Source organism: Clupea harengus, chromosome 20, assembly GCF_900700415.2.
Source record: "Clupea harengus chromosome 20, Ch_v2.0.2, whole genome shotgun sequence".
Lineage (NCBI taxonomy): Eukaryota > Metazoa > Chordata > Actinopteri > Clupeiformes > Clupeidae > Clupea > Clupea harengus.
Window position 1 is genome coordinate 4749425 of NC_045171.1, and position 27500 is coordinate 4776924.

The 27500-nt window shown below is 47.2% G+C and overlaps 1 protein-coding gene across 5 annotated transcripts in view; it reads right to left on the reverse strand.

Moving 5' to 3' along the window:
* The window catches only part of fgf13a (fibroblast growth factor 13a), a 117785-nt gene that overhangs the window by 18731 nt on the left and 71554 nt on the right, over window positions 1-27500 (reverse strand). For 4 of the 5 annotated variants that reach the window (XM_031586922.2, XM_031586921.2, XM_031586924.2 and 1 more), the window contains 2 exons: window positions 8798-8908; window positions 3318-3421 (listed from right to left, as the gene is read on the reverse strand). In XM_031586922.2, coding sequence (XP_031442782.1) covers window positions 3318-3421; window positions 8798-8908 — 215 coding nt within the window. Of the gene's footprint in view, window positions 1-3317; window positions 3422-8797; window positions 8909-14185; window positions 16937-27500 lie in introns of those variants that run through there. The other variant, XM_031586923.2, reaches the window with a different exon arrangement.

Here is a 27500-nt window from a genome sequence, read left to right on the forward strand (position 1 = left end):
ACACACACACACACACACAGAAACACGCACACACACACACACACACACACACACACACACACACACACACACACACACACAGCCACTGCGCTGGGATAGAAAAGCCCCACTCTCTGTGCTGTCAGTCAGCTCTCTCTCTCTTGAGATGAGAGAGCTTTGATGGCAGTGTTTAAAGGCCTGAAATCACCTCTCGCTGCAGTGTGCAAACTAAAGCAATCAAGAAGTTACACAACAGAAACAGCGGCCGCGTCCGCGCCTCCTTCTCACCGCTCGCTTCCTCCCGGCTGACTCACTGGCACTGCAGGTAATTACCATGTGCTGTGCCGTGTGCTCCTTCTCCTCCACGGCGTCATACATGATTGGTTAACATACACAGAAAGTGATGATATCAGCAAGCTGCCAAATGACATGCAACAACCATTAGGATAGTCATTGAAAATAATTCCTATAGAAAAAGGCCTATAGTATGAAAAATGGTGTCAGGGAGAAATAATGTGCGTGGATGCTAGACAGAGAGAAAGAGAGAGAGAAATATACAAAGAAGTGAGTGAGAGGGAGTGAGAAAGAGAGAGAGAGAGAGATGATGGGTATAGCTCCATTGGTACGAATCCATTAACACGGGCAAGCATTCACAGCATCAGGTGTTCTGTTCCACACTCCCTGCTATTGTTTACGGTTGTGCCCACACAGAAACACCTGAGGGATGGCACCTGGGTGGCACCTGGTCTCTAACCTCTAAATTCAACACGCCGTGCCTTATCAGCAACCTGCAGCATCGCGCCACATAGCAACACAATACTCCCCCTGCAGAGCCTAGGATGCCCGTGAGGTGCTTTTATTGAATAAACCAAGTGAATCTCCCACTTAGAATCTCCCACTTTGATTTAATACGCTTAAAAACGAAGTGATGCTAACATCGTTAAGATCACTGGCTGGGAGCTGAACACAGGGTGCATTAATCTGAAAAGAACACGTGCATATCTGCGTGTGTGTGCGGGTGATTGAGGCAAAGCTCATTGTTCTTTTTCGTTGGGTAATTTCCTGCCACAGTGCTGAGGGATGATCTATCAAACAAAGGCCATAAACTGTGAATATAAGAAACAAACCCCAAACCTCCTATGTACACGCACCAACAGAAGACTGAATCATTACGCAGAGACAAAGCAAAATAACAACGTTAGGACAATTACACAATTATAACAATTATTGATCCCATTCCGGGGTGTGTAGTAGAGAGGGTTTGAAAAAGGGAACTGCAATCAGAGTGTGCTTCTATGCCTCAGGACAAATGCACTGTTTTAGATTCAGTTGCACCGACAGATTACTTCAGGTGCTTTAACTACCGAGATATCATCATCTTCATTTGTCACAGACCACAAAGCAAGACAATCAAACTAGAGTGCATGGCAGTGGAGGACATTAAAGCCAGTTTAAACCGGAAGAGATATAGAGTTGCACTGATCTGAAATCATCCAGTTTTGTATGCAACACTACAGTTCTTTCCCTCCCACACAACACACACACAACCAAACACACACACACACACACACGCTGTACAGACAGGATGTGGAACGCGGGCTTTGTCTTACTGTAAGCAAAGTATGCGCACTATCAGCACTACTGATTAAAAACACTCACACACACACACACACACACATAACCACAAACTCATATTTCTGATCGTATTTCTCCAGCCGAGCCCAGTGCAAGCAGCATGATTCTGACATTTTTTATTTGCCGTGGCGTGGCGGCTGAATTATTCATGACCTGGTCCATTAATCAGAGATGAGGAGCCAGCTGCCGGGTCAGGAGATTTCAGAGGGATTTCGGCGGGTTTGTAAATCCGTCAGCTATTTCTTTTAACGACCCCCAAACTCGATCAGAAATGCATAGGCTTGTTTATGCAAGCAGTGGTGGTAAGGATTGATGCATCTTCCACGAGTAGGGGAATGGGTCTGCATGTGCTTCCAGTGGAGGATAGCTGGTTTGAGAGGCAGACCTGAAAGAGGGGTCTTGTTTTGGGAAGGGCAGGTCTACCACATGCCTGGGGTGAGCGTGGCGATGGGTAGAGCAGGAGGAGAGACGTTTCTCTGTCTCCGTGCTTTTGCCTCTTCCCATCGCTCCACTCAGCCCACATACTGCGCTTCCTCCCAACCGACTGCGTCTCCATAGAAACCAGGACTAGCGCCAGCTAGCCGGCGATGTTTGTTTAGGTCTGGGCCATACGGCCGGGCAGAAGGTCAGGCGTACGCAGCCACAGTGGAAGGGGGTGGGGCGGGGGGAGAAGAGAGGAGAGAATGGTGCCACCCACCTGTGGTGGCATAAAAACATCGAGGGCACATCGAGGGACCGCCCACTGTGCCACCACAGCCGCCCCCACTTCACAGGGCAGGAGCGTGGCACCTGATGCAATTTTGTCAAAAACAACAAACAATGCATTTCTTCCACCAGTGCAAGATAACACTCTTTAAAATCCTCCATCACCAGGGCCTCAGCACAAACAAACAAACAACAAACAAACAAACAAACACAAACACAAAGGCCTCCACAGTTTCCTTGGGATGTTTCTGGGCTTGTTGTGTGAGCAGTGAGCAGCTTGTTGGGCAGCGGTGGAATGAAACAACAGTCATCCAGACTGTGGTTAATCCCAGATACAGGATCATAAGTACGTATGTGACACATCTCTGAGCCCAAAGTGCAGCTGGCAGCAGCTCAACATGCCAGGGGAATTCTGCCCAAAATAATTTCTTCATGGAGGCGACGGGAGTACAGAGCAAAATTCAAGCAATGACATTCAAGTGAATGGACTTTGCTCACCTCTAAAAAATGCATTACCTTGTGTTAGAAGAGAACAAATCAACTGCAAGTTAATGGATGCTATCTGTATGTGGGTTGCTGTTATTTGAAGGACTGGAGTGGTCTGGCAGGCAGATGCAGGGAGGACCATGACTGGCAGCAGCCGGCTGGGTGCTGGGTGCGTCGGCGGACTGATGGGAGAGGGTGGGGTGTGATGGAGTGTTTAATGGCCAGGACTCAGGTGTTTGTCTGGGGCAGCTGACAGAGCCGAGGTGACCTTCATCTGCAGGGCTGCCGAGCGCCGGCAACACAAACAGAGACGGGCGCAGCTCTCCAGCCCGCTTTACTGCCATCTCTCTGCCTCCGACACACATAAACTTCCCTCTTCACATTTTCTCTTCCTCACAATCTCTCTGTCATACACTCACACACACTCAGACAGAAAGACTCAGACACACACACACAGACACACACACATTCTCGTAGTCTCTCACTCTGACCACTCCACAGCAGGTACTTACTGATGTGTACAGGTAGCCTTCACTGTTCATGGCCAGGTACAGCTTGGTCTGCACACCCTGGATGGCCACCACCCGCAGCCCCACCGGGATGAGGTTGAATATGGCTGGAGAGAGAGAGAGAGGGAGAGGGAAAAAAAATAACAGTTATCCTTAGAGTTTGAGAAGCAAATTTCTTTGATTTAGTTTCTCTGAAAAAAAAAAACGGTTTCCGTCTGGCGATGCCACTTACTCCATCGTGAGCCATAGCGGTTCCCCGCTGAGCTTCCTGAGAGGAAGCAAGTCTGCCAGTGACTTTTTCAGTGACTCCATTTTTCTCAGCCTCCCCCCACAAACCCTCCGCACAGACACCTCACTCCCCCCCCCCCCCCCCCCCTTCACCGCCTGGCCCCTTTCACCCTGTGAATGGAGTCAGTGAGCCAAGGCCTGCCTGTACCTGCCAAAAGCACCTCAGGCCTTTATCCTCCACCTGAGCTTGGGCCCCAATAAACCCCCGTAATCTCTGCTCGCCAGCATGCCGGCACGCTTCGCCAAGAAAAAACATGGCAGTGCCATTCACTAGCTGCATCTGAAGGATAACCTGCGCATGAAGAGGCGGGAAACATCGCTTTTTTAAAGAGACCTCTATTTCCAAATAGAACAAAGGCTGTAGCACTGCTTCCTGACTGACTGTCCCTGTAAGCCAAGTGCTGATGCTGCTGTCCATCATCGTCACAGATGCCATCCCTCCCTCGCCTGGCGTGTCCACTCGGGCATCCCGGCCTAATCCTTAAGGGTCAATGGCGGTCAGGGTGATGTGGGCATTGACATTGTTGGCAGGATGAAAAAGTGCACATCTGCATGTGGGAGAGAGGCTGGCCTACATTTGCCAGCTTCAGTCCGGTATTAAAAATCAGAGCCAGTGGAGTGCAAAAGTACATCCAAGGCTGAGCATGGCAGGCACCAGATCTCTGACGACAAAACAGGCAATAGAACTGGTGGCAACATGCCCTGAGTGTTCCTCATTTATTCTGCAGTGCTCCTTGCTCCCTTTATCTGGAGCTGGCGTTCGTTCTCTGTGGTCTGATGCAACCCAGAGACATCATCTGAACACGAGCACGAGCTCGCCCCAGTCCTGAAGCAGGAGCCGCGTGTGTGTACCAGTGCAGCAGTTGGCACTGTGACTTTGAGCTCACTTTGATTGCGAGGCGCCTGACCCTCGTCTGAGGACACGCTGACTGTCGACTCTAAAGCTCTTAAAGAAAGCAGCTCCTGGTCAGCATAGCGGCGCCTTATCAGAGAACTTGAGCTCGACGTTTTTTTTTTACACACGCTTTCTGTCTCTCTGGAGGGAAGCACACGCTTCCCAGGCCTGATTAGTTCCCTCTTGCAGGTCTCCCACTGTGTATACTCCCCCCCCCCTGTTTTTTCTCCTTTCACCATAAACAAGAGAAGTGGTCATTAATATTTCATTCGGGGGGTGTGGGGTGGGGGCTGGTGAACGAAAGAGCCAGTGCCCACTGCGGCAAGACATGCATTGCCCACTCCATTAATACCCGCCATGCCACCCTCACCCAACCCAACCCAACTCTGACACTCTTTGCTTACCTGCTAATCCCACATCAAGGCCTTGCCCCTATTCTCAGTAGGCCCCTGCAGCTTTGCAGCGGTCCCACGTCTGCAGAGCACAGCCAGGCTGGAGCCCGGCCCTTTCCCTCCCTCCCCTCCCCTCCCTCCCTCCCTCCTTCCCTCCCTCCTCTCTGGGGTCATCGATCCCTCCTGGCACCCAGACCTTCCACCAGCCATGCCCACTAAATGAGTGCACCAGGACGCGGTGCATTCAGTAGCAAATTAAATGGGCATTTGAGAGTTGGCAGAGATGTGAGGCCGTGGCATTTTAAATTTTAGGAGCATGTGATGTCTACCGCCGCCCGTCTGCCCCTCCTCTACTGCTGAGCTGGGCTTCATGATGGCTGTTACAGTTATACAGCATCTACAGACTGAACTCACAAAAGGCCAACACTACACACACACACACACACTCTCTCACTTTCTCACAACAAAGCCTACACAAACACACATGCACATCACATATGAGCAGACAAGCTACTCACTCCCCCACCCTTGCTTCTCTCTGTTGTGCACACACACACACACACACACACACACACACACACAATGATAAACTTCATTTCAGAGGGATTACCGGTGTTCCACCACTGGGGATTTGAAAGAGAGAACTCAATTTCCTTTACCTTATGGAGCACCTGAGTGTGGGGGCGAGACGCCTAGGGAGGGGAAGGGGGGGGGGGGGGATGAGGGGGGAGGGGAGGGGAGGATGAGAGGAGACACGTGGCTGACACTCTCACATATGTGAGATAGGAGATAGGAGACCAACCCCGCTCTGGAAGCCCTTTCCTTTTTCTCAAGTTCATTGCTGAGTTTCTGGAATCTTCCATGGCGCAAATGATCCGGCCACCAGCAACAACAGCTGATGCAATACTAGAAAACACTGAGCTGATTCTGACTTCTTTGAGCTGCCTTCACTGACCGCAGAAATTTTAAAAACAGGCACGAACCCCAATGGAGTTCTGCCACAGAATCATCTCAAATAGAGCCTAATTAGTGCTCAATGCATTTCCCCCCCTTAAAGACAGGACGACTGCTGTGTATTAATCAAATGACAAATTAGCACCAATTAAAAGATAAAAAGGGGCAAACAAACATATTCACAGCCCCAAGGCATGGATGAGGGATGAAGATGAAGACGAAGATGTATTGAACATCTATCTCCTCTCCACATTCATCTGGCACTGAGAGAGCAGATGTGCTATTCTTCAAGCAAACACCATTTTTGATACAAACAGTCAGATTTAAATGTGCATGATATCTCCTGAATGAATAATTTCCTGAAAGTCATGCAGCTCTGGGCCGGGGGCAGGTGTGTATTTAAGCAGCACCACACTGAAGAGCAATGTCTCATTTTTTTTCCTGACTTAATGTTACCCACAGCTCATTTAGGAGAGAGACATGAATATGCAAACTATGTTTTAGTGAGGTGGCAGGGTGGGTAAGGTAGAAATGCACACCAAAATGGTAATTGACTTACTCTGGAGGCGTGAGGTGAGTGAGATTGATTTCATGTACTTTTTAGGGTCTGAAGTGTGTTGTTTACCTGTTTCCCTAATGCGGCCCCTGATAGCTCATTCTCTGGAAGGACATTACGCGGCGGGCGGAGTGGGCTATTGAGATTTGGTAAACAAAATTCAACCTCAATGAATGATTCTGCATCTCTATGTCTCACGTAGTGGATATTTGCACATTAAGTGAGTGTGCGTGTGTGTCTGTGTGGACGTGTGTGTGCATGTGTGAGTCAGAGTATGCCCTCTTCCCCAGACCCATACACACACACACACACACACACATGCCAAGAGAAGAGGACTGCACTGCCGTCACCATGGAGACAAGAGCAGCCGGTTCCTAACAATGCTATTTTTGTAATGTGAGAGAGAGAAGCATCACATTTTCCCACTTTTTCACCAACAGCATTTTATATTTCTCTTCAACAATCATGACGGGCAAAAAAAAAAAAAAAAAGAGCGACTTTTTGTGGGAAAGGCAGGCGGCTCTTACATAACCTCATCTCCATAAAGTAGAGGAACAAGTTCCAGTGCCGCTGCTGGACAGAGACAAGAGAGATAGACCTAGATAGATAGATAGAAAGAGAGAGAGAGGGATAGAAAGACAGAGAGAAAGAGGGAGAGAACGGGAGAGAGTGTGAAAGGGAGAGAGAGAGAGAGAGAGAGAGAGAGAAGGTGAGTGACAGAGAGAGAGAGAGAGAGACCAACACCCCCACAATACCACTAGTCCCTTCTCCCCCCAGCGCTCCTCCCTCGGGGAATGAAAGAAAATCGGATACGCTGTCCACTGGAGAAGCCGCCCATGGCGTTTACAGGGATGTAACACTGCTCATCACAGGTCTGATAATTGGGTGAGGTGGCCATGGCAGCATGGCAAAGTGACTAATTGTACACGGTCGGTCGGGATCATTTACGTCCGCTTTTCATCACTGTGATATAACGGTGTTTAAATTATCACGGGGCTGGCAAGTGCCGTGGCATCTTCTGAGGCATGGGCGCTTTGCGGCTCTATCACCGTTCGGATGCCAACCCACACCTGCCTGCCAGCCACATCTCGCTAATCTGTCTGTGTTACAGCAGGTGTTTGAGAGAGGAAACCTGATACCTGACTATTGTTGCTGAATGGTAAATTACAGCAACCATGCATTTACATTTACATTTAGTCATTTAGCAGACGCTTTTGTCCAAAGCGACGTACAAGGGAGAGAATATTCAAGCTACGAGCAAAAGAACCTGGTGTAACAATAAATAAATACTACTTTACATAAGAAATATAACAAAATGAAATAAAAAAGAAAGAAAGAAGTGCAGAAATGTAACTGCTGTAATTGCAAGTTACGCACTAGTCGAAGTGCCAGTTAGGACAGGAAGTGCTCTCTGAAGAGTTGGGTCTTCAAGAGCTTCTTAAAGGTAGAGAGGGACGCCCCTGCTCTGGTAGTGCTGGGTAGTTCATTCCACCAACGTGGAACTACCAACGTGGAACTACAAATGAGTGCACTGCTACATTTCTCTCAGCAACGTTAAAACTCTCTCTAGGATTTACTAGTTAAGCATTCATGCCCCACAGCAGCTGCTGAAGAAGAAAATATGAGATTCAAAACGGACTCAAATGTTATTGAATTATACTGCCTTAATTAGTTTATTTGATGTGTGCTGTTGTGTTTTGTTTATTGTTCCAATAAAACGTAGAAAATGAGGAAATTGTACTCGTATAAAAGAGATGTCCTCTCTTCAGGCTCACTGATCTGTCATAGCAGGTCTGGGCTTCAGTCCATCACTGCAAGGACTTTGCAGAGTTTTTAAACCAGTGGTGCTTCACAGTGGTGCAGAGTTGTCCAGGGAATTCGTGTGGAGGTTGCTCCGTAGCACTCGAAAGCAGATTGCAGTTAAATTGCCAGTTAAAAGGCCTATGCGTCAGATTAATTGTCAGTCCCCTTTTAGATGCGATTAAGGACAGGAAGCTCTTGTGTGTGAGAGCACAATCTGTGTGTGATCTCAATCAAAACTACAATGAGATTAAACCATATCTGATCTTTCCCAAAGGAAAAAGGAAGTGTCCTAATCGTCAAAGTTGCCACTACACTCCTGACACTCCCTGGACTAGATCAGAGTGAGGAGCCAAATCAACTTTGATAACCTGCTCCACTAGGACCCAACATCACTTCTAGACCCCCTAAAGTCTTACCCAAAATAGACAGACCTCCAGCACACGCCAGCAAAGCCAGAGTGGCAGTCTGGCGCACGTATCAAAGCAGCACCTGTGGGCTCTCACGGAATGTGGACCACCATGTGGGGTATAGTCTCTGTGAAACCGCTACAAAGCAAAGCCCCGGGGACGACGGGTGGAGAGGGGGGAAAACTCACTGTAGCCGTTGTCCTCCTCTTTTGTCCCATCGATGGTCCCATCTGCCTGAAGCTGCAAATGGAAGCCCTGTCGACTGTACAGCTTTGTGACGATCCCCTTCAACTGGGGCTCTACAAGGGAGGGAGACAAAGAGAGAGGGAGGAAGACAGAGAGAAAGAGAGACAAACATAGAGAGGCAGACAGACAGAGAGAGAGAGAGGGACACAAGAAAGAAAGGATAAGACAGGTAAATATCCAATCCAAAGAGTTTCACCACACCACACCCAAGTCAGAGGAAGCTAGCAAACTTCACATAGCAAACTTGGGTACGCTCGAGTAGCTCAGGATCAAAGAGTAAATGTATCTGAGATTTCTGTTTTGTCGAACTAGTATTAGATGCACCTCATGCATTAAACTCAACCCAAAGAGAAGATCCAGTTAACTGATAGACATTGAACGAGCAGTCTTTATTTCCTCTTCACATTAATATTCTAAGGAGACAGACATTGGCCATCAATATTTACACTTTCATGGTTGAAAGCGTTTGTGTAATATGTTTGCGAAACAAGCAACTGAAGATGAAACTCAGGATCGCTGAGTGATTACAGGAAGTCCATGATGAGGCTTCCTGTTTACATCCTGCTCCACAATCTTGTCACGTCAGCTTTGTTTTTTCATTTTCGCGCGAGCCTAACTGATAACGGAGACTCTCTTGCTCGGATATTTGACAACATTCATTTCCTGGCTTGGCCGTCTGAGAGAGGACTGGTCAGGCCTCTAATGGGCTGTTCTTTTTTTTCTGTAGGCCGTTTTTGAATATTTTTTTCTTCGTTATTTGCTACTTTTTACCCGCCTTTCAGAACCGGTCCCAGTGTGACCCGAATGTTGACTCCATCGGTGCTGTGTTCATGTGCCTGTAATCAATCTACGTGCACTGCAATGTGCCTCACCAAAGAGCAGGAAGATGTATACCGTGCACTGCAGACACCACTTCATCTAAGACATTACGGATAGCCAAATTAAACAGCCAACAGTGCTAATTATGACAAATGCAAGCAAGCTTGGCTGGCTTTGTAACAGCAGCAAGCCCGTGGCAAATCCGTATGGTCTGACATAAACGAGACTTAATGATTCTTCTGCCTTCTACCTTTGTGAGAGGATTTATATTTTTCGCCTGAGAAGTCTGCAAGAGGCATTTCACCTAGCTGTCTGTGCAGGCATCCCACTCACCAGCTCCTGTCCCCATCACCGCACCAGTTATCCTTTACTCTGCCTGACACCACCTTTCATCTCTTCCCCCCTCTCATCTCCTCTACCTGCCTTTTTCACACTCACAAAAGGTTGCCTTGGCAATTGGCAGGCCTGGACTATTTTCTGCACACTGATACCTGCCCGCTTCCAACCTTTACTGAGGCGCCCAGGAAGCAGACAATCCTGTTCAAACTGTCAGGTTCTGCCCACATGAAGATCTGTAAATGAAAAGTATGTGGACTCTACACATGATGCACTGATGATGAGACAACAAAGAAGCTATCTGCATTCATTCCAATGCCAATGTGGCAAAGGGGTGCATTGTATTAGCAAGCATCTAAATCTTTAAAAGACTGCAATCCAAACTATTACAGCTGTTGGAACCAGTCACACTCTGGTTGATATGCTGTGGTATTGGATTACAGGAGTAACTATGAACTATATTAAAGGTGACTTCAGAGGAAATGGGACAGAGCTTTATGGAGACAGTAACGAGATGGAGAGGGTTAATGTTAGGCAGCCTCTCTCTCTCTCTTACACACACACACACACACACACACACTACTCATTCTTTGACTCACTCCCTCGCACTCTCTTTCTAGTGTTAGGACTAGGTGGAGGTGTGAGCGTGTGAGGACAGGAAGAGAAGCCGTCGCAGGAGTAGCTGTCAGGCTCACCTCACGCTGGAGAAACTTGCACAGCGCCAGCGAGCCAAACTGAGCCGAGCTGAGCTGAGCTGAGCCGCCACATGTGCCTTACATAAGCTCTCCTCCCCCAGTCCCCCCAGCCCCCCCCCCCCGCCTGCCGGGAGCCACCCCACCACTGCTGGGGAACACGGCCATGACAGCCTGACAAATTAACACACATCTGATGGAGCACCCCACACACACACACACACATCTGATGGTGCACCCCACACACACACATCTGATGGTGCACCCCACACACACACATCTGATGGTGCACGCCACACACACACACATCTGATGGTGCACCCCACATCTACACACACATCTGATGGAGCACCCCACACACACACACACATCTGATGGTGCACCACACACACACACACATCTGATGGTGCACCCCACATCTACACACACATCTGATGGTGCACCCCACATCTACACACACATCTGATGGAGCACCCCACACACACACACACATCTGATGGTGCACCCCACACACACACATCTGATGGTGCACCCCACATCTACACACACATCTGATGGAGCACCCCACACACACACACACATCTGATGGTGCACCCCACACACACACATCTGATGGAGCACCTCACACACACACATCTGATGGTGCACGCCACACACACACACATCTGATGGTGCACCCCACACACACACATCTGATGGAGCACCCCACATCTACACACACATCTGATGGTGCACCCCACACACACACATCTGATGGTGCACGCCACACACACACACATCTGATGGTGCACCCCACATCTACACACACATCTGATGGAGCACCCCACACACACACACACATCTGATGGTGCACCACACACACACACACACACATCTGATGGTGCACCCCACATCTACACACACATCTGATGGTGCACCCCACATCTACACACACATCTGATGGAGCACCCCACACACACACACACATCTGATGGTGCACCCCACACACACACATCTGATGGTGCACCCCACATCTACACACACATCTGATGGAGCACCCCCCACACACACACACATCTGATGGTGAACCCCACACACACACACACACACATCTGATGGTGCACCCCACACACACACATCTGATGGTGCACCTCACACACACACATCTGATGGTGCACGCCACACACACACACATCTGATGGTGCACCCCACACACACACATCTGATGGAGCACCCCACATCTACACACACATCTGATGGTGCACCCCACACACACACATCTGATGGAGCACCCCACACACACACACACACACACATCTGATGGTGCACCCCACACACACACACACACACATCTGATGATGCACCCCACACACACACATCTGATGGAGCACCCCACACACACACACACACACATCTGATGGTGCACCCCACACACACACATCTGATGGTGCACCCCACACACACACACACACACATCTGATGGTGCACCCCACACACACACACATCTGATGATGCACCCCAGACACACACACATCTGATGGAGCACCCCACATCTACACACACACACATCTGATGGTGCACCCCACACACACACACATCTGATGGAGCACCCCACACACACACACATCTGATGGAGCACCCCACATCTAAAATCACACACATCTGATGGTGCACCCCACACACACACACACACATCTGATGGAGCACCCCACACACACACATCTGATGGAGCACCCCACACACACACATCTGATGGAGCACCCCACACACACACATCTGATGGTGCACCCCACACACACACACATCTGATGGTGCACCCCACACACACACACACACACACACATCTGATGGTGCACCCCACACACACACACACACACATCTGATGGTGCACCCCACACACACACACACATCTGATGGAGCACCCCACACACACACACATCTGATGGTGCACCCCACACACACACACACACACATCTGATGGTGCACCCCCCCCCCCCCCACACACACACACACACACATCTTAAATCAAAACACATCTGATGGTGCACCACACATCTAAAATCACAGGGGATGAACGGAACAGCAAACGCCTCTTTCTTTAGAGCCCCGAGAGAGACAGAGAGAGAGAGAGAGAGAGAGAGAGAATGGAGTGGGAGAGAGATAGAGAGAAAGAGATGGGAGCGGGAGAGAGAGAGAGAGAAAGCGATGGGAGTGGGAGAGAGAGAGAAAGAAAGAAAGAGATGGGAGTGGGAGAGAGAGAGAGAAAGAAAGAGATGGGAGTGGGAGAGAGAGAGAGAAAGAAAGAGATTGGAGCGGGAGAGAGATAGAGATATAAGGGACTTGAGAGAAGAGGATGTTGCTTATAAATGAGAAGTTACATAAAAGGAGAGTTGAGGTTCTCATCCTTCAACTGATCTGAGCGATGCCAATCAGTCAGCCAGTTTGTGGGAGGTGCGGATATCACACAGCCACACTCTGGTTGACACACACACACACACACACACACACACACACACACACACACACACACACACCAGACAGAAGTAAGGTCTGTGAACCCCCTCTGTCCCAGCTTTCCTCTCCTTACTCCTTCTTCTCCACACCTCATGTGTGTGTGTGTGTGTGTGTGTGTGTGTGTGTGTCTGTTTGCTCGAGAGTGTGAGGGGGTCAGATCATCTTTCATTGTTTTGGAGATCCCTAAAAAAAGGCTATACTGACCCCTCTGCACAGACTTCCAAATCCAACCTGTCAATTAATACATCGATGGATCTGTGGTTTAAAACGAACTACAGCAGCCACAGAAATTACGCACAGAACTAACAGAATTCAGTCAACCAAACTGATGCCCATGAAAGAAGGGAGGGAAGGTATTTCTCAGTACAGCGAGTATAAATAAAAAAGATTTTAAAAAGGTTCTCTCCCACGCAAAACCTGCTTAGCTGGCTTTCAATTGTCTTCCTCTTGCCCCTGGGATTAGGCCAAAAGGGAGGTGGAATGAAGGCTACAGAAAACTAGGTTTAGCCTAAGCATCACATCAAGTTGTTGTTGTGCACCACACGTAAGCTGTTTAGTTTGGCTCTATGTATGGATCCTATTTTTCCTGAAAACCAAATAGGAAAACTTGGATCCGTGAAATGACATGAAACGCACATTAATGTTTTAGTAGGGAATTCCATAAAATGAATTTAAGTGTTATAGAGTGTACCTAGGCATTATTTAACAGTGCTGTTAATCAACTTCACTGAATGTAACTAACTTTAGGTAGAGATACCAACTATTGCATACGATTTATATGCCGTATAGGGTTGCATGGATGCAGATAATAATAATAAATAACAAGTGAAATGAAAATAAGATGTGACAACATTAATGTAACGTTATCATGAGCACATCTGGTCCTCTTCGTCTCCTGTTCTTGGAGCCAAAGAGTGCAGATAATAATGATAAACAAGTGAAATGAAAATAAGATGTGACAACATTAATGTAACGTTATCATAAGCACACCTGGTCGTCTTCGCCTCCTCTTCTTGGAGCCAAAGAGTTTGACCCGGGAGAAAACGCTTATCCGGCTGGGCTTCTCGCACGGTTGCTTGGCTTTACTCGGGCTGTTCACGCAGCGGCAGGCGTTGGACTTCTCTCGCTCCCTCGCCTGCCTCTTTTGCCGAATTAGGGAGCTGGCGATCGCCGCAGCCATAGCCAGTTTGTCGGTGGTCCCCCAAAGAAAACTTCCAGATTACGCTGCGCGTCGCCCCACAAGCAGTGAGTGGTGGTTTACTCAGAAATCGTGGTTTTACGCACCCTCGATATCCATGTCAGCTCTCAAATGCCCAACGCAGTCATTGTTCTTTCCAAACGACGAGAGAGATTCTTTAAATAGAGGATGTGTGAAATGAAAGAGTTCAAATGTTTCTTATAAGTTCTCGATTAAAATGCCATCTTTACTGGGCTCATCTTAAAAAAAATACCGCATTACTATCTGGTCAAAAAGTATTCTTCAAAAAACATTTGAGACATGTTCAGGAGTCTGCGGGCAGCACACCACTGCAGCGGGAGGCATCAGTCTCCCGTGAACTCTATGTCATTATCAGAGCATCGCTACTAATTTTCCAAAAGCTAAAAAAAAAAACGTTTTGCACCATCCCACAAAACCCGTCAAGGTTCACGCAAAAGTCAACGGAGACGCAGGTGACACCGGAGGACTCCTCATGTGTAGCGAGTAGAAACACCTGTTAGCAAATAAAGACGGAGCACATCCATCGTCGCATGATTTCAGATTTGATTTAACGGTTAATGCTTCCCCCATGCACATGACAGGAGAAGAGAAGGCTAGATTGGATATAATCACATATGGCTGAATACATTTGATGTCTTCTTTTCCTCTCGCTGGCTTTGTCACGTCACATGAGAGTGTATAAGGGGCTTCTTTTCAAATGCGCTATCCTGTACAATGAGGGAGCGAAGCGGTGAACTGCGTTCTGTGTTTGCATTCCATTCAGAGGAGTACCGCGAGGGGAGGACGGGCGGAGATACAGGACTAAAACGTCATCTGGAAACTCCGCCAGCGCAGCCCCTGTGAAAAAAAAAACTCTAACACCGTAGCTTACGCTTCATGTAGCCGTGGCCACGCTTCTGAAAATTGATAACTGGCTGTTGAAATATAAAAATATTGCCTTTAGATCATATAAAGTGGACTGTTTTTCACAGACGCGCAATTAAGTTTTATACCTGGGGAAGCCTTTGAAATAGGAACGTTTCACCTCACCATCACTCGCCACAAATATGCTCGTTTTGCTTTTAATTAGATCATATGTGACTTGTTTCTGATCACAGACCAACGGTAGGACTGTTCATACTATTTGGAGCACATAGCTTTACTGTCCTCCCCCAACCGCTGTGTGGTGCGGAGAACGTTTTCCAAAGCTGCGTAGAGGCGAGTAAGGACACAGACACCCAAACAAACCTGACCGCGGGTATGAAGCAGAAGGCTGAGCGGCTCTGACAGCGTGACTGATAGCGTGGCACGCATTTCCCTACACTACTGGAGTAGAAGTACGTGATGCGAATTTTAGGCGCGCTAACATAAGGAAATACCAGTTAACGACTCGACAGAATTCTTTAAACGAACATTAATCTCGAACGGAGCGGAGATGAGGATGACCAAACAGCTACAACATAGGAAACGCGTCGCCCACATGTTCAGTTACCATGGCACTGCAGTGTTTGCCCCCAAGAGCTATCTCTGTTGTCAGGATACCCATCAAATAAGCTTCACTGATACAGTGAGGCATTTAAAACTTCCATTCACTTCTGATCAGACAAAACTAAAGTTATAAGTTAACCCCAAAGTGACCTGTCAGTAGTTCTTCATAAAATATGTAACACTCCGAGCTAACGTTGGCTATATTATACAAGACAATTGGAAACCCAAAAGAACCATTCATTCTACAGAATCAGCCAAACACATACACATATAGAGGTCATCTATCTATTTATTTAACCACCTCATTGAACAAAACGAGCCATGGCAGGTGCCGCCTTCCTCATTACTAGCATCTAATATTAATTCCGTTGGGAAGGTACGCAAATTAATTTGACTAGTTAATTCTTTTTTCGTTAATCACGGGCCAGGGAGCCATTGGTAGGTTTCACGTGCAGTCACTGTCTAATGAAATCAAACCAACCATCAAAAGTGGTTTGGGACCGCACCCTATAGACAGGGCTTCAGCCTGTACCATCGGTAACTGCCAAGTGCTCATCCCTCCACCCTCCCCATCCAGCGCTACCACTCTATTCATCCTGCCTCATGATTTATGAACACAAAACCTTAGCGGTGGTGCCACCTACTGTACGATCAAACCCAGCTCATGCCCAGTACATTATAAAATACAATCGTGTCTGGATCAGTGGGGTATCTATGTTTTTGCAGCACAAGAAATTACTTCTTTTTTTTCATGATGTTTTATGGCCTACCATATGGCATCTGAGCGATCTGCTTAATTGGCATGGTGTTGAAGCAAGTGATTCCATGGATTACACAGCATTACATTAATAAAACACATTCCTTGTACTGATTCAGCCCAATTAAACAGCTTAATAGAAACCAGGTTCAAAAGCCAACAGAAATAAGTGAGAAAAAAAGAGACAAATTAATCTAAAAATCGTTGCAGGCAAACAGGCATAAAGGCTGTAACTCGGACAAGAACGCCCAACACTGCGTCATTATTCAAACCGGGACAATGGGGATTGTAGAGAACATGAAAGTTGTCAAAGAAGCTCTGTCCATGCAGTATTTGTATTATAACATCACACCGATGTCCAAATGCCATACTGAATTTAAAGCCGAGAAAAGGTTACTGCAAGCCTCTGCAAGTCCCATAGCAAGTCAAGAAGGTCAAAACGGGCCTGTTTCTCAGCGATAAAATACCATCAGCACCATGGACAGCTCCATTGATAAATGAATGGTTCACTCTTTTGTTGCGGCATTTTTCTACATGTAACATCATATTAAAAAATCGTGTTACATCAATCTTACATGATCAAAAGAAGATTAAGCAAATGTCCCTCTGGATAATAACTAAACAAAAACATCAATGTGAAGACCCAGAAGAAATTAAAAAAATCAGCCTACCTGATGTAGATCTTTTCAGAGGAAAAGTCATAGCCATGTTTGCGACACCAGAAAACAGACAAAACAGTTCTGAAGATCTAAAACAGTACGCGGAACGGTTAGCGAGCACAAGAAGATGCTACTAAGTTTGAACCATATCTAAAGTATCCTCAGAGGCAGGAATGAGCAGCCATCTAGGCGGGGCCGGTTGTACTCTGAGATCATTAACGGACATTAGTGATTCGCTATTATGACTTCTAAAACGGCCATTAAAGATTCATGGGCCAGGCTCTGTTGATCCGGCCAACACAGGGCGTGTGTTCACTAAACTGCGGCGCTCTTGGTCCGAAGGAAGAAAGTAATCGAAAGCGAGCATGAAATTGTGCTTCCTACTCAGGAGCATATTTTCCTCTCACATTACAAAAACTGGCTGTAAAGTGATCCTTTAATGCGCCCAGTAAACCAGTTAGGCCGGCCCTTCCACTTTCATCTGAAAAGCATCAACCTACATCAACGGATGACAGTACACATTAGTGTAAGCATAACCTGCTTCTGTTCTTAATTCCTAGAGCAAGACATTAGGGATTTATTTTCACTTATAAGTATTTACATGTTGAATATTGAAAATTACTTAACATCACAATTTCCATCCCAAAATTGCCTTTAAAATGTAATCAACATGATGCGTGGATTTTTGTTTCTTTTTCTACAAACGGATTAATTGTGGTATGGTCAATAAGTTGGACATAAAAACATTCAACAATGCCAAAGTTCAGACCTTTAGGAATAATGAGCCATGAGTCTCATGCTGAAGCAACAATACAGCGTAGTCTGCGCTCATACTCAACTATAGATCCACGTCAAGTCCACGTCAGAGAAAGTAGAGAAAAAGTTACATTCTTTTGAATTAATCACTTTCCACCTCCACTAACTGTTACTGCAACACCTGAGCTAAAGCAAATCCTGTAATATATGTTCCAGAGTTGATCGCTAGATGGCGGTAAGTGACCTGTATTTTGCCATCTATTGCTGCTTCACTTGTTGCGGCTTTTCTACGATCGAAGAAAAAACATTACAGGAAATAAACTCTTCTCCTCGTTGAGTTTATACGGTGACACGATGGGGAGAGGACTTTGTCAATTTCGCTGCATTTATGCGAATAGACACAGTGATAGATGCATCATTAAAACGGAGATGTGTCGTGGAGTAAAGTGGGCATTAATGTAACTGTCATTTTCTTCCCCAAGGTCTTAAGCGGTCGTGTTTCAAAATTGTGAAGAAACACGAAAAAATGCAGCTCAACGAGAAGTCCTACATCCATTATAGACGGAAATATGGGCTTGCATTAAGAAAAGCAGGAAAAACGGATGAACGGCATTGATTGCTTGCACAAACAGGAAAGAAGGATACTGATGGCATTATCACGTGGTGATACACTAATGTGCATTCTGGTTCACTCAATAACCGTTACTGTGTTAATATGTATGAGTGAAAGGTGATAGTCTACCTCGGCTAACTATTTATTAATATACAAAAAACCTTCTGGAAACAGACACATTTCTGTTATGTAGGCTATACATAGTATAAAAATGGAAGTGCATGTTGCTAGTATCTAGTTGCTGTGAGTATCTGAAATGCATATCTTCCACACAACCTCTCCCTCATTCTCTTCCTGTGGTTTGGCAAGCTTTGAACCTCCTGTAATGTACTCAAACCAGGCTCCCAGTGGGTGTAATGTGTAATCTCCCTACGTCCACAGTCTTGCCGGCCCCCCCCCCCCCACTTCTGTCAATACCACACAGCATTGGACACCGCCGAGGCTCCAGTGCCCTGACAGTGGGGTGGGGGGGGCTGACTGGAGCACCGCAAATCTGCCCTTGGCTCTGCCCTCTCACAGGTCTCTGCTCTCACACAAGGTCCTTGTCGGGGAACCAATTAAAACGCAGAGAACGGCCGCTCTGCGCTGTCAAGATCCCTGTGCGCCCTCGCAAGGTGCCCGGTCTTGGGTAATGATGCCAGTGGCCTCAAAGTGTCCCGTGTTGACAGCCTGGGGCCAGCCTGCAGGCATAGCCACGCTGCTTTGCCTGCGGCGACCTTCACAGTCCAATGAGGAACAGCTCATTCACACGAATACCTATGGCAAAGGCACTCTAACAATCCGGGAGCCGGATCTGATAAGCATACAAACATATCGAAGAGGTTTCAGAGGTAAAACATGACTACACACTGTGTCCTTCAAGATGAAGATGACAACTCATGCTTTCACTATGCTGTCTACTGTTGAGTGTGTTAACATGCTGTCATTAAACACACGAGTCATTAAACGTTGTATGAACAGTTTTCCGTGTTTACCATCTTGCTTCTTCCCAGACATAGCAGGACCTATGTAAAGAAACTGACACATGGATTCTGTCCAGAGGGTGGTGCCAAAAACACCACAGCTAAGGAAAAACACTGTATACAAACATCAAACCTTTCATTTAGAACATGTCATAGACACAGCATCACTGTGAATCATCACCATATTATTATGTTTACATTTGCTAATCAAAGTGTTGAGTATTTGGTCGGCAGCTTCTTTTGCAGTCTGAGAGCTGTTGCTGTGAGTGGCACAGCCCTGCTGACAGACACAGGACCACAGATGGCCATGCTTGTCCCCTTACTCTGTGTTGCTCAAGCTGTGAACATTGGAATAGCAGCAACACGCCGCATGCCCCATGTTTTGACTGCCAGGAAACAATGACATCATCCCCTATTTGCTGCTGCACTCTCCTTGGTGTCGTTACACATCACGACCACTAGATGGAGACACTGGAGCACAAACCACAGAGGCATCTCAAGAGCGTGCACTGCACTCCATGAGACATTGACCTCTGATGTATTGCTGGTTTACTATTGGGAAATATATATCGACAGTTGTTCAATACAATATGCTTTTCTAAAAATCATTTGCTACTAATAACCGATTGCTTTTTTCTCCAAACAACACAGGCCACAGGCCACAGGATTGGTTCTTTCACATAAGCAATGGCCTTTAAATCACTACAGGCTAGTAAACTGGGCATTGAGTAACAAATGCATCCAGAAATACAGTACTCAAGCTGAGAGCTTGCAGCTGTGCCTCCTGTGTATTCAGGCCTGGTGCACAAAGATTATCAATGAATGGAAATGAGATGTAAACACAAGAGCTACCGCTGCTGCTGCTGGTTTCTCCAGGGACACACGTAGCATCTGTTTGTGAACAAAGCTGGTTGAGTGAAGCACAGACCGCGAGCTGCCAGCGCCATGACAATTGCAGCCGTTGTCATGGTGACACTGCCTATACGCATGCTGGAGAGGAGGGGGGGAGAGAGAGCGCGTGGAGAGTCGCGTGATTGTATGACGGGGGGATGGGAAAAGGGGTGTGTGCATGTGTGTCTCTGTGTGTGTGCGTGTGTGTGTGTGTGTGTGTGTGTGTGTGTGTGTGTGTGTGTGTGTGTGTGTGTGTGTGAGTGAGAGAGAGAGTGGACCCCATTTGCAATCCCCGCTCTACCAGGACTCACTGCAGAGACACGTTCAACCAGATTACATGGAGCCCTTCGTCTCCCTAGCATACGGTACTGTCTTAAGACATCAGAAAGGACAGGACGGGATAGATAGAGGACGTGAATAGAGTAAGGAGAGAAGGGAGGAAAGGGAAGGGTTAAACTGATGATAAAGAAAGTCAGGACAGATGATAGAGACACACAAAGGGGACAGGGAACACTACCAAGACCAGGGACATGATAGAGACACACAAAGGGGACAGGGAACACTACCAAGACCAGGGACATGATAGAGACACACAAAGGGGACAGGGAACACTACCAAGACCAGGGACATGATAGAGACACACAAAGGGGACAGGGGACACTACCAAGACCAGGGACAGATGATAGAGAGACACACAGGGGACAGGGGACACTACCAAGACCAGGGACATGATAGAGAGACACACAGGGGACAGGGGACACTACCAAGACCAGGGACAGATGATAGAGACACACAAGGGGGGACAGGGGACACTACCAAGACCAGGGACATGATAGAGAGACACAAAGGGGACAGGGGACACTACCAAGACCAGGGACATGATAGAGACACACAAAGGGGACAGGGGACACTACCAAGACCAGGGACAGATGATAGAGACACACAAGGGGGGACAGGGGACACTATCAAGACCAGGGGGCTTCATTTGGATACTGATCACTTTTTGGATCAGTAAACCCCAATACCACATTACTATCAGATATGTGAATTCACTCTGACAAGCCACAGCCCTGAAGAGTCTGTTTCCCTGTAAAACTCTTTTGCTCAATTTTAGCTTGGATTTGTCATCATATAAAATGTCAAGACTCCAGCTATGGGGGTGTGTGAGTGTAATCATTGATAAACATAGTGATGGCAACACCATGGAAAAAGAGGTTATTCTATTTCTCAGCTCTAGTCATATCTCCTTCACTGGTTTTGTAGGTATTATATATATTACATATATGTGCAACTCAGTGGCAGTTGTTACAGCTACTGTTGTCACCCAGGAGTATGGCGGCAGACTTTTAACAGCTTGGCAGACTTTAACAGGCTTAACTGCTCTGCACCTGTCAATCATAATTACAAGAAAGGCTGCAGAGGCACCCTGCAGCAGATCTGGCAACCTTAAGGTAAGGGTGTACTCTATTGGGTGTCTTTTTTTAAACAGAGATCCCCTATACTGCCATTAAGAAGACCCCTCATCATGTCGCCTTTGCTTGTTTACACTGAACTAAAGAGAGACAGCCTAACGCCGCCCCAGTGTGTGCTTTGAGATAGCATGCCGACATTCTGGAACCAGAGGCATGATGTTTAACATAGCGTCTAGCTTGACCTATAACGCTGCGTTCGAAACCACTCGAAACTCGGATATTTCCAACTCGGAAAAGTGCACTAGAAGAAAATATACCTGGCTTCAGTGAGGTGCGTCGTGTAATTAATTAGGCATCATTATCAATACCTGACCGTGCCTAACAGACACCTTGACTATAACAAAGGCTAAAAACCTTTTTTAATGTGTGAGAAGATGCATCAAGAGGCAGCGTGTCATAATAAACCAAAAAGTTTGACACCCAGCAGATGGAAGGGAAATGCACACTGATGAATCATCACCACATTATTATGTTTTCATTTGGCTTGAACGCATTAAAGCTGGAAATATCATGTCGGACATTCCGAATTCCGAGTTGTCTGGAATGAGCCATAACATACATGTCGGAAATAAAGCAACCTACCTGCTACTTTCAAAAATAATGACGGGTGAACTTAGAGTCGGCGTTCTCTTGCAAGCAATGTTCAAGCTCAAGCAAAGTTGGGGAGCATCATGTACAACATGTTAATGCTTATCATGGGGGCGCAAGCAGTAGCCCCGACCATATACGGGCTTGAACGCCCACGGGGACACGGGTTCGAATCCAACCCGCTGTCATTTCCCGATCCCACTCCCCACCTCTTCTCTCCATCCCATTTCCTGTCCAAGCCTTCACTGTCCTATCTCATCAAAGGCAAAAAGGCCCAAAACTCAAAATCTTTAAAAAAAAAAGAAAAGCGAGGTGGAATGAAGGCACAGTATTTCCGTCGTCATGGCGGCACGAGAAGCCCTAAATGGCTCAGGATATTGCTCACAACCAGGTGCAGAGAGGTGCGTTAGTCATTACCTGCCTCCACAAAGGTTAGAATGACACAGCAGTGAAGACTTGAACAGAAAGTAGAACGCATCATGTGGGATTACAATGAAATCTGAGGCCACACAGGGCAGTGGCGTTTCCATCATCACTCAGATGAGCAGTATTATATAAGGCTGTCGAGTTTAGAGATTCAATCCAATCACTGCACTGACAACAAGGCATATGTTTGTCAAAGAATTTACGACATTGTACCAGTTTCAAGAGGGCCCAGCCCCGTGACAGAAATTTAATTTTAGGGTGCAATCATCAATAACCACGCCATTCTTTATGTTAAATACCAGATTGGACTCTACTCCTGTCAGACTGGATGCAGGGCCACCAAGTCAGAATATTCCATCTGAGCCAACCTAGAAGGAGTATAAACTTGAGGTGCAAATTGGGACCCCTCGCACAGTTCTTGCTGACCTCTTGCTGACCTCTTGCTGAGGTCTCAGCGACCGCAGGCTAACCCAGCAGAGCTGTGCAAGGGGTTCTTATCTGCTCCTAAAGAACACATCTCAGCCTGCCTCTAGTCTGACCGGAGGGCACAGTGGCAGGTCAGGGGGTAAAGGCAACACGGTGATGGCAACACAGAGACTTGCCAAGGGGCACCCACGTCCGGTGGGTGGCACGCAAAAGGTTCAAAAGAACACAAAATCACAAACTGTCATCAGGATCCTTGCCGAGGGGGATCAGGGTGGGGGTGCGGAGGCGCTTGACTCAGAGCAGCCCTGTACACACACAGCCATCATCAGTCCTGCCGGGCAAAAGCCATCTCTGTCTGTCTGTCTGTCTGTCTGTCTGTCTGTCTGTCTGTCTGTCTCGCTGTGGATGCAGCTAAACCATCTCTGTACCAGCCAGCCTCTTCAAAAAGCAGCGAGCTGATGAATCATAAAAGTCAATGCTGCAATATGCTCCCGCTTGGTAACAATCTGTGGCAGGGTGTTAAAGCAGCAATATGGAGTTTTGGTCTAAAAGTAGAAAGCCAACTATCTAAAAGGCATGCAAAAACCTTACAAACAGATTCATGTCTGCTAACGTGCTAAATGGCACCTTTGGGCAATAGTGTTGTCAAAGACATGGCAATGTTATCCTCAGAAGGCTTTTCTTTCGTGGGGTGTTCCGACCTGGAGCATAGAATCACACCGTGTCGAGCCTGAATGGCTAGTGGGGACAGCAGGTGTGTGTATCGCTCCTTCACATGACCATATACCATCAAGATGATTTTAAAGATGATATCAAAAGCAGTTTCTTATAAAAACATGCCTCAAAAGGGGGCAAATTGTGGCATCGTGTTGCTTTAATTTGTCATGAAATTACAAATGGCCTCTCACAGAGTGGAGTGAACTTACATTAGTGTATGGTATGTGTTTTACTGTATAGTCAATGACAGTGAGGTCAAATTACACAGGAGATGGATGGGATGGCTAGGGGTCTTTACTGCAGGTCTTGATTGGCAGGTCAGTGGAGGTCACGGAGATCGTATTTCACCGATTACTGATTAAAAAGAGACCGTCGACAGCACTGAGGAACAAGTGTGGTCAATAACAGTCACTTACAACCTTATCTATCAAGGTAAACCTAGACAAGCCTGCAGCGATCTATCTGAGCCAAGGAGAAGTTCTCTTGCAGCCACTTTGCTACTACTTGAATGAGGCCAGTAGTCAGCCACTTCAGCAGGCAGTGAGCTCAGATTATTTCTGTTTCTGGGTTGCGCTGAGATTCTACCCTAGTTTGCCGTGAAGCGACCAAAAGGGACCTCAGGGTTTAGGAGAGGTGAGCCAAAATCACACACACACACACACACACACACACACACACACACACACAGACACACACACACAGGCACACACACACACACAGACAGGCACACAGGCACACACACACACACACACACACAGGCACACACACACACACACACACACACACACACACACACCCACACAGACACACACACACACACACACACACACACACACACACACACACACACACACACACACACACACACACCCCAATTACTCTGACTGATGATAATCATGAGCATGTCTACAAGGAAGAGGACAGAAGCACTCCTAATTCTCCAGTTGTATTCAGTGCAGAAACACAGTCCTGCATCAAACAGTACAGGTCACACACTGCATCATGAGAAGCACAGTCCCGCATCAAACTTAAACCCGTACCCTCCAACATGAGAGGCAGACATGCTAGCATGGAGGCTAAAACCACGGAGTGCTAGCATCTGTCCCTAGCACATCTCCCGAAGTGTACTCACTACATAGCTCCGTCCTCACTGGCCAGTCTCCTCTGTGCTTCCTCAACAGTGTGGGCCCCACAGACCACTCCTGACTCGGGCTTCTGTGAGAGGTGTGGGGTGGAGTGGAGAGCTGGGATTGAGGTAAGGGAGTTTCCATGAAAATACACACCTGCAATAATCATGAGCTCCAGCTCCATCATCAGACATTCAGCATGAATTACTTATGCACAGCACCAATCTACATCCCAGGAAAGAGAGAGAGGGAGGGCGGGAGGGAGATAGATAGAGAGAGAGAGAAAGAAAGAGAAAAGAGAGAGAGAGAGAGAGAGCTGGGCATTGAGTGTGAGGCCCAACCGACCTACTTTCAGAGTCAGTCAGACGCTGGTATAAATGGAAGTGGTCTTAACTACCACTTGTATTGTTAAGAAGGCAAGGGAGGAGAGAGAGGGAGAGAAAGAGAGAGAGAGAAAGAGGGAGAGAGAGAGAGAGAGAGAGAGGCGATGAGGGTAGGAAGCTCGGAGGAAGAGAAGTGATGCCTACAACTTCTGCACGGAAACCGCAAGTCATTAAAGCAACGTTATGTATGCAAACTGTGTCTGGACTAGAAATGTTGAGGTGCTCCTGAAGGCATGAGAAAGAGCCAGCATATCTGATTACTTCCGCATCTGCAATTCCGTATTATTCTCATCTGTCTTGTTTCTGCTTCAAGCATTTTATTGCATTTGTTTACATCTTTCAGACCCTAGATGTAAACATGTTGACAAATGTATTAAAAATCAACCTCAAATGAATAAGCAAGATGCCAATTAAATACAGGAATATTCTCTTTTCACTGCTCTTTAAGTGTGTTATTATAAATTGAGAAGGAGAGAAACTGCAAGTTATTCCTTCAAAGCAGCCCGCTGGCCAATGGCAGCCCTGTCTGTTTCATTCACAGACTCCTGTGCTGATGTGGCTGGAGAGAACTAAGCTTAGCAACCGCTCTCCCACACCATCAGAAAATAGCACAAATCACATCAACTTCACTTCTGGCACTCAAAATAGAATGGCACAGGGTGATATTGCACAAGCAGCGCTCTGATTAGCGAGCTCATAAGTGAAGCGAGTTTGCCCTCGCCGTGTACCCATGTCTCATGTGCCCTCGCCGTGTACCCATGTCTCATGTACCCTCGCCGTGTACCCATGTCTCATGTGCCCTCGCCGTGTACCCATGTCTCATGTGCCCTCGCCGTGTACCCATGTCTCATGTGCCCTCGCCGTGTACCCATGTCTCATGTGCCCTCGCCGTGTACCCATGTCTCATGTGCCCTCGCCGTGTACCCATGTCTCATGTGCCCTCCGGTGGCAGAGCTTCATGAAGGTGTCTGGCTTTCTGACCCTGATTTCCCTCTGCTTGGAAGCATGGCACAGAGGCCTGGCATATCCCAAACACTGGCAGCTGATCTCAGAGCAGTGCTCAAAGAGAGACAGAGCAGAGACAGAGCAGAGACAGAGCAGTGCTCAGAGAGAGAGAGCAGAGACAGAGCAGAGACAGAGAGACAGAGCAGAGACAGAGCAGTGCTCAGAGAGAGAGAGCAGAGACAGAGCAGAGACAGAGCAGTGCTCAGAGAGAGAGAGCAGAGACAGAGCAGAGACAGAGAGACAGAGCAGAGACAGAGCAGTGCTCAGAGAGAGAGAGCAGAGACAGAGCAGAGACAGAGCAGTGCTCAGAGAGAGAGAGCAGAGACAGAGCAGAGACAGAGAGACAGAGCAGAGACAGAGCAGTGCTCAGAGAGAGAGAGCAGAGACAGAGCAGAGACAGAGCAGTGCTCAGAGAGAGAGAGCAGAGACAGAGCAGAGACAGAGCAGTGCTCAGAGAGAGAGAGCAGAGACAGAGCAGAGACAGAGCAGTGCTCAAAGAGACATAGCAGTGCTCAAAGAGACAGAGTGAGCAAAGTGAGTTTCATCAGATGAACAGTGAATGTGTACAGTGCTACAGAAAAACTACAGCCATCATGTGAAATGGAATATTAAAATGGTAATCATGAGTTTTCATTCAGCCAGATTAAAAATTGTAACAGACTATGGAGACTATGGGGGACGTATTTAACTTATGCAACAAGTGTGATTATTTTTTCTTACAGTAAGTCCTTCACCAATTTGAACTGATCTTCATACATGCATATTTTTAGACAGAACACACTGACTCCAGTCACTAGATTGCACTATGAATACATCCGTCATTCCTATTATTTTTCC